This window comes from Neopsephotus bourkii, unplaced genomic scaffold, assembly GCF_033783945.1.
Source record: "Neopsephotus bourkii isolate Nb327-2 ecotype Australia unplaced genomic scaffold, CSIRO-AGI_Nbou_v1 NB_1821, whole genome shotgun sequence".
NCBI classification, from domain to species: Eukaryota; Metazoa; Chordata; class Aves; order Psittaciformes; family Psittacidae; genus Neopsephotus; species Neopsephotus bourkii.
Window position 1 is genome coordinate 1,345,141 of NW_026902294.1, and position 7,803 is coordinate 1,352,943.

Consider the following 7,803-nt stretch of genomic DNA (forward strand, 5'->3'; position numbering starts at 1 on the left):
GCAGCTCCAGGTCCCTCCTGCGCTGTTGCCCGTGGTGGCCGGGCTCGGGTGGCCCCAGTCCCGCTCCTGCCTCCAGCCCCCCCGTGCGGAGGGAGCAGGGGGTGGAGCCTCCCTCGCTGCCACATCCCAGAGCCGTCGCGCTCTGCCTTGCGGAGACGGAGCCCATCGGCACCGGGGAGGGCCGGGGCACAGCCAGAGCCTGGGAGCGGGTCAGGAGCTCCTGGAGGGAGCCAGGAGCGGGGAAGTGGCGTTAGGGGAGGGTTTCCCTGGGGTTTGGGGTCCCCCCGTCCCGCGGGGCCATGCAGGAGGAGCTGGGCTGACCCCAGCCCCTCGGGCCCTGAGGCAGGGCACCCGCGGACAGGGAAGCCCAGGGGGGGTTCCAGCTATGCGGGGCTCACAGCAGCCCCCCGGCACCCGCACACTGCTGGTCCTGCTGCTCGCGTTCCCGATGCCGTGGGTAAGCATCCCCGGGGAGCACGGGATGGGAGCGGGCGGGCAGCACGCACGGGTCCCTGCCTGTGACATCCCGGGGAGCACGGTCCCGGCCAGGGCTCACATCCCCATCCCTGTCCCCATCCCTTGTGCTGCGAGACCCGGGGGGATTCCAGGCTCTGGGAGCTGCCGGCACCGCTGCACCCGCCCCTTCACAGCAGCTTTGGGGATCAGTTTGGTGCTGTGAGAGGGGGGGGTGCGGGGGTGGTGGTGATGCTGGGACCTCTCCGTGCTCCCCAGGGCTGGGACCATGCTCGGAGGCAGCCACAAAGCTCCTGGGGCTTCAGCTCCTGGGCGGCTCCGGGACATCCCAGGGTGGCTCCACTCTGCCCTGCCCTGGGGACCGTCCCCTCCATCCTCACATGGGTGCTGGGGCTGTGCTCACACTGACCCCAAACCTCAAGGGCTTGGGAAGCATCCGTTGGCGTGAAGGTCGGGATAGGTGTAGGGTGCTGCGGTCAGGACCGTGTGTGGGGCGCTCTCCATCTCCAGGCAGAGCCATAGGGAAGGTGACACCGAGTGTCCGCTGGAATGGGGGACAGGGAACGGTTGAGCTGCCGCGGGGGGGGCTGGAAAACCCACCCGAAGGTGTCAGATTGCTTCAGCAGGAAACGCAGGGTGAGGGTTCCTCCCCTGCTAAGCCTTCGGGATGTCTGCTTTGTCCCCTAAGTTCTTTAGCCAACATGGAGGGTTTGGATCATGGGGAAGAGAAAATTAAAAGAAAGGGAAGGGGAGGGAAAAATGGGAAAGAAAAAAAAAAAGAACTGGAAAAATGAAAATTAGATGGAAAATTTGAAAGGGAAGGGAAGAGAAAGAAAAGGGGGGAGAGGGAAGGAAAGGAAAGGAAAAGGGGAAAGGGGGAAGGAGAGGGGAAAGGAAAAGGAAAGGGGAAAGGAAAGCAAGCATGGCAATGGAAGCACTCTGAGGATAAGGAGAGCGATGGCTTCAGTGCCCTTCCCAGAAGGGGATACCGAGGCCCCCAGGGAGCTGCCTGCCCTGCAGCAAGCTGTGCCAGTGCCCGCTCTGGTGCCGCAGCAGCCAGGCTGCGTGCCCATAGATAACAACCCCCAGCAGCAGAAGGAGCGGATGTGCCCAAAGAGCTGGGGTTTAAAACCTAAAGACAGGGGCTCCTTGCTCAGGCTTTGGATGAGCTCATCTCTGCCCTGCTGATGGGGCCCCTCTGTCTTCCAGCTCAGCTCCTCTGCTTGTGTCCTGGTGGAGCACCACACACTTGTGGAGGGAATTAGGAATCATTGAGGTGGTTCCTGGTGGTGTTTACAAGGCAAAGGGTAGAAAGGCAAGGAAATGGCAGGGTGTGAAAGCTCTCCTGGAGCTGGCTGCTAAGCAGTGACTCTTGGCTGGTACCCTCCTGCTCAGGCATCCTCTGCCTGCCCTTTCCCCCTTCCCAAGGTGCGAGCAACGCATCCCGACTGCTCCGTGGTCCTCTATTTCCAAGAGCAAGAAGCTGAATGTCTGGAGGTTATCAGGAGTGAAAGGCAAGCACCAGCCCCCCCCGGGCAGCAGGGTGAGTGTGAGCTGCATGGGGCTCATCTCCCACGGGATGAGGGTGAGGATTTGCTATGGGGGACTCTATAGGATGATCCATGGTGAGGGTGGGTTGCAGAGAGGACATGGATGCAGGAAAGCAGGTATATTTAGGGAAATGGGAGAGAAAAGCCTTGTTTTATTTTGCCCTGTCCCCAGAACTTGCCTCTATCACCTCTTCTCCATGGATTCCAGCCCCACAAATCCCTCCAAGCCTGGCCTTTTGTTGGAATGAGAGAAAAATTAATCACACTTTGAGTCCCCATTCCCTGGCTGGGATTAGATGTGGCTTCAGGTTAATAATGTTCATCAATGAGGTTAATAATGTAGATATGCAAGGAGGAGTGCTGGAAGTGCGGTGTCCATGGCTCATCCTGCTCTGCTGCAGCACTCATCCTTCACGGCCCCACGTCTGCTTGGCCATGCTCATTTCCAGGGTGATTGGAGACCCACTGAAAGATGGACCTGGTGCTGGGGAGAGAAGGCAAACACGTTTGAGCTGAGTGCTCTCCAGCAAGCCCTGCTTTCTCCTCTTCCCCCTCGGGCTGGAGACAGCCCGAGCTGACCCAGCTGCACAGTCCAGGATAACCCCGCACTATTGCAGATGCCACCAGGGAAGCCCCAGCCCTTCCCACCCCCCCATCCCTGGGGTTTTCCCGCAGGAGCTCCGGGCCTGCTCCCCCCCAGGAAACAGCAGCGCCCGCCTCGCCGCGGGGCTCAAAGGAGACCTCAGCGCTGGGGAGGCGGCTCCCAGCAGTGGAGCCGGGATGCTCCTCGCCCCAGAGGGGAACGGCGCGGCCCCGTGGATCGGGTGACCGCGGCTCCCCCATTACCTCCGTGTGCCCAAGGGGCTCTGTGCGTGTCTGCGTGCCCAGCACGGCCCTTCCCGCTGGCGCTGACCCTCCCGTCCCTTCCAGGCTGCCCGACGGAGTGGGATGGAGTCAGCTGCTGGCCAGCAGCGCCCCGCGGCCAGGCCCGGGCCCTCGCCTGCCCCGGCGTCCCCCACGTCTTCAAGAGGACCAAAGGTGCAGTGCAGTGAATGCAGCGGGGGGGGGTCATCCCCTGCCTGCCCTGGGGCTTTGTGCCCCCTCCAGCCCTTCCCCTCTGTTCCCTCTGCCCCATCCGAGAGCTTGGCACATACTGCAGTGCCCTTCCATCAGCCAGTACCAAGCATCCCAAGTCCCATCAGCTGCCCGAGGGGAGCCTGAGCTGAGCTCTTAGGCAGAAGCTCTTCCCTGTGAGGGTGCTGAGGCGCTGGCACAGGGTGCCCAGAGAAGCTGTGGCTGCCCCATCCCTGGCAGTGCTCAAGGCCAGGTTGGACACAGGGGCTTGGAGCAAGCTGCTCCAGTGGAAGGGGTCCCTGCCTGGGAGCACTCCCAGAGATGGTGACCCCAGCACTGCCCTGGGCAGCTTGTTCCAATGCCTGAGGCGTTCCTGGGCTCTGGAGCCATTTGGATACTGGGGATCTGGGTATGGGGATGCTGGCGCTGGGGTTTAGGCTCCCTCCCGGAGAGCAGGAGCCATCCCCGGGCTGGACATCTGGGGGTGCTGGTGCAGAGGTGATGCCCGTGCCTCCTGTGAGGTCCCTTCTTGCTGCTGCAGCGCTGATCCGGAGGAACTGCACCGACTCGGGATGGAGCCTCCCCAGCCCTCCCTACTACAGCGCCTGCGAGCTGGAGCCCATCGGCAGCAACAACACCGAGGCGAAGGCAAGCGGGTCCCCAGGGACCGTGGGGCACCGCCCCCAGCATCCCCTGCCCCGTGCTGTTGGGCAATGGAACATGAATTTGCCTCGGGGATATGGAGTTGGCTTCATCCTGGGTGCTGTGCTGCCCGGAGGGGTCTGAGCTGGGCTGGGCAGGGGCTGGGGCATCCCCCTGCAGCCTCCCTGCCCATTGCAGGGCAGTGACTCCCAGGCCCGCTGGTGCTTTCCCTTCCAGAGGAGCTATTTTGTCACCATGAAGGTGCTTTACACCTGCGGCTACTCCACGTCCCTGGCAGCCCTGCTCCTGGCCATCGGCATCTTCTCCTGCTTCAGGTAGGGCTCCAGAAGTGGCTCCAGAAGGAGCCCATCTGCTCTCCCTGCTCCTCCCCGGGCCCAGCGCGTCTCTCCCGCAGGAAGCTGCATTGCACCAGGAATTCCATCCACATCCACTTCTTCACCTCCTTCATCCTGCGTGGAGCCGCTGTGTTCGTCAAGGATGTCATCCTCTTCTCAGACGAGTCCATCGATCACTGCACCATGTCAACGGTAAGGCAGCAAGTCCCAGCGCAGGCATGGAGCAGGAGGGGCCGCAGGGGATGTGCAGGACCGGTGCAGCATCCCTGGGATGCTCTGAAAGGCCATCACAGGTCTCCCCGAGCAGATGGACAGGAGCTGACCATGTCCTGTGCCCCCAGGCAGGGTCTGATGCCAGCCAGCACCCCTGAGCCTTCCTCCTCCTCTCCCAGGTGAGCTGCAAAGCAGCCATCACCTTCTTCCAGTACTCGGTCCTGGCCAACTTCTACTGGCTGCTGGTGGAGGGCCTGTACCTGCAGACCCTGCTGCTGCTCGCCTTCACCTCGGACAAGCGGTACATCTGGTGGTACATCCTCATCGGCTGGGGTGAGTGCGCAGCTCCCCTCCAGCATCTTCCCTCTGACCCACACCAGGCACTTCTGGGCACTGCCTGCTCTGAGACCCATCTGGCCAGAGCTCCACAGGCACCATGGCTCACGTGGCCTCCACCCCAGCCCCTCTCTGCACAGCCCTGTGCCTCCTGCCAGCCCCTGGGGCTGGGTGGGCAGCCTGGCCTGATCCCTGCCCTTGTGGCACCTGTGCAGGGTCCCTCAAAAGGGAAATGTTTGCTAACGCTGAGCAAAGCCCTTGCAACAGCACCTGATGCCAACCCGTCCTGAGCACGGTCAGGATGGGGCAGAGACAGCTCCTTCCTTCCTGCTTCCATCTGGGGCTGGAATCACCCACCCAAGGCATCCCCGTTAGATGTAAGAGTGCATGGAAGGGGAGGAGGGTGACCAGGATGTGACACAGGCACCTCAGCATCAGTGGGCTCCTTTTAACACCTGGAGAAGGGGGAATGTCACCTCCCTGACACCCCCCAGGCAGTTCTGGGGGCTGAAGGGGAGGTACAGGGGTTCCCCAGAGCCCCGGTGGGCCTCCTTATCCCTGCCTGGCTCCTGTCCTTGCAGGCGTCCCCATGCTCACAGTGGGCGCATGGGTGCTCACCAGGCTGCAGTATGACAACCACGGGTAAGAGCAGCCACCCCCTGCCTTCTGCAGGCCACGCATCCCCTGTGCAAGCCCCAGGGGATGGAGCTCTTGCATGGGAGGCTCCGGAGGGGAGCAGGGGGCAGCACTTTGATGCTGTCTCTGTTTTCTGGTGGGGCAAGAGGAGCAGTGCAGCCAGGGCAGGGCTGGCAGAGCCGTTTCTCCTCTCCTGCAGGTGCTGGGATGACTACAGCAGCCCTTACTGGTGGGTGATCAAGGCTCCCATCCTCCTGGCCATATTTGTGAGTGTGTCCCCTGAGCACCCCAGCCCACGCAGTCCCACATGGACGGGGGCACCCAGGCAGGGTCTGTGCAGAGCCTGAGATGTGGCTTCCCGTGGCAGGTGAACTTCCTCATCTTCCTCAGTGTCACCAGGATGCTAGCGCAGAAGATCCGCTGCCCGGACAGCAGCAGGAGCTACAAGCAGCAGTACACGTACGGGCTGGCTTGGGCAAGGGGACCTTTCCTCCCCTGCTTCCTGGGGTGACGCAGGGCAGCAGGGACCCTTCCCTGGAGGAGAGCGGTGCTTGGAGCCCCGAGACCTGCCTGTCACCGCGAACCTGCTCCGGGTTACCCCGAGCTCTTGGGCAGGTCTCAGTGATGGCTCAGCAGGACCCAGCCTGCGTCCAGGGCCCCCCTCATGGCACTGCTCCCCGCAGGAGGCTGACCAAGTCCACGCTGCTCCTCATCCCCCTCTTCGGGGTGCACTACGTGGTGTTCGCGCTCTTCCCCGAGCACATCGGTGTGGACGCTCGGCTCTGCTTTGAGCTGGTCCTCGGCTCCTACCAGGTACAAACTGGGGGGGATCAGGGAGCAGAGACTCACAGAGTGCTTTGGGTTGAAGGGACCTTAAAGCTCACCCAGCTCCAACCCCTGCCAGGGCAGGGACCCCTTCCACTGGAGCAGCTTGCTCCAAGCAACCCATCAGATGGGGAGGCAAAGAGCCCAGGTACCCATCCCAGCCCAAACCAGGAGCCGCTGGGATGTGCTGCTGGGGCTTTTCACTCTTCTGGGAGAGGCCTGTGTCCCAGGCACCCCTCGAACACCAGGGACAAAGCACAAGGGTTGTGGCCCACTGAACAACTTAACCCTCTCCTGCCCATGGGATGGGGTGAGAGGTGTAGGGGATGCTAAACGCAGGCAGCAGGTGAGCATGAAGGGGTCCAGCTGGGTAAAACTTGCTCTCCCTGTCCTTGGCAGGGGTTCCTGGTGGCTCTGCTCTACTGCTTCCTCAATGGGGAGGTGAGTGTCCCCAGCCTGAGTTCCCTGGGTGCCACAGCCACAGATGTGGGCACACAGAGCCCCCTATGGCACGGCACGTGTGCACGTAGGCACGCACGGGGGTCCCCACCTTCTTGTACTCTGAACCCCCTGTCGAGGCCTGGGTGCAGCTCCTGCCCCTCCGTTGGTTGCTGCCTGGTGGCCCTGGGTGCCAGCACCGGCCCCTGGTGTCGGTTCAGGTCCAGGCTGAGATCAAGCGGAACTGGGGCAAGTGGCAGTCGTCGATGGAGAGCAACGCCTTCAACCTGGTGACCCAAGACTTCACAGCGTGATGAGGATGGCGTTGGTGGAAGCACCCCCTCCAGGATGGGGGCAGGGGGGAGCAGCTCCGTGCCTGCTGCCCCATAAGCACAATAGGAAGGATTCTGTAGGATCTGGGTCTGGCATCCTCGGAGGGCGGTGGGAGCGGCTGTTGGGATGCTGTGATGTTGGGATGTTGAGCTCTGCCTGCTCAGGTGCTGGTGGCTCTTGTGGCTCCCTGTGAGTGTCCTCCCTGCCCAGCGCAGTGTGGTCAGTGTTTCAGGCAAAGGGAATAGACACTCCCCACCTTTTCTGCCCTGGGAATGGGTAGGAAGGACAAGCATCACTTCACATTCACGTCAGTGGCAGTTTTCATTTAGCACTGGAATGAAAACTGGAGCAGCCCCAACCCTGCAGGGATTTACTGCTCGTTATTTTCCCCTCCTTTCTTGGTTTCCAACATCATTTCAGCTCTCCCAAGGGCTTTGCACTGCAGGGACAGCAGAGTTTGCCAGCAGCAGGACTGCCCCGTCTTCACTGGGGACTTGTTTGCCTGGGACTGGGGAGGCTTTTGCTAATAAAGCCTTGTTCTGAACCCAGCATCGCTTCCCAGAGGATTTCCTGTGCTCACCAAGCCCAGGTAACTGGGTCCCAGGAAGTCCAGAGGGTGGAAGCTCTGCCAGTAACTGGACGTCTGCAAACACCTCCCAGGGAGGGAAGTACCTGCTATTGCTCTGCCTGTTGAAGCAGCAGCCCCGGGGCATGGCCATGGGGAGGAGATGCAGGAGGAGAGCACAGGATGGGTGCATCACGAGGTGCTCTGGGGCCATGACCCCTCTGGGTCAGAGCTGCCACCACCAGGCCTCATCCTGGCCCTGTTCAACCCCACGAGCATCCTTCACCCTCCCTGCCTGCGCTGCTGCCATGGCAAGCACTGTCCCCAGGAGCAGGGGAGGCCTCAGATGCCCTTTCCCCAA

At 62.0% G+C, this 7,803-nt stretch overlaps 1 protein-coding gene across 1 annotated transcript; it reads left to right on the plus strand.

The window, feature by feature from the left end:
- The first annotated feature begins 331 nt into the window (after positions 1-331).
- On the plus strand, positions 332-7,055 carry LOC133206855 (vasoactive intestinal polypeptide receptor 1-like). Its single transcript, XM_061343129.1, has 13 exons — positions 332-457; positions 1,903-2,017; positions 2,955-3,062; positions 3,640-3,746; positions 3,978-4,075; positions 4,156-4,288; positions 4,489-4,642; positions 5,227-5,287; positions 5,481-5,547; positions 5,649-5,740; positions 5,965-6,094; positions 6,506-6,547; positions 6,766-7,055. The coding sequence occupies exons 1-13, from the start codon at positions 386-388 to the stop codon at positions 6,856-6,858; spliced, it is 1,272 nt and encodes a 423-aa protein (XP_061199113.1). The 5' UTR covers positions 332-385; the 3' UTR covers positions 6,859-7,055.
- Positions 7,056-7,803: the final 748 nt, after the last annotated feature.

What these genes read in the sequence shown, in the direction of transcription:
- LOC133206855 (XM_061343129.1), top strand. Translation starts at nt 386, where the DNA reads ATGCGGGGCTCACAGCAGCCCCCCGGCACCCGCACACTGCTGGTCCTG. An exon ending in GCAACAACACCGAGGCGAAG is followed by an intron (nt 3,747 to 3,977) that starts GCAAGCGGGTCC and finishes TTTCCCTTCCAG; the next exon opens with AGGAGCTATTTTGTCACCAT. An exon ending in AGCTACAAGCAGCAGTACAC is followed by an intron (nt 5,741 to 5,964) that starts GTACGGGCTGGC and finishes TGCTCCCCGCAG; the next exon opens with GAGGCTGACCAAGTCCACGC.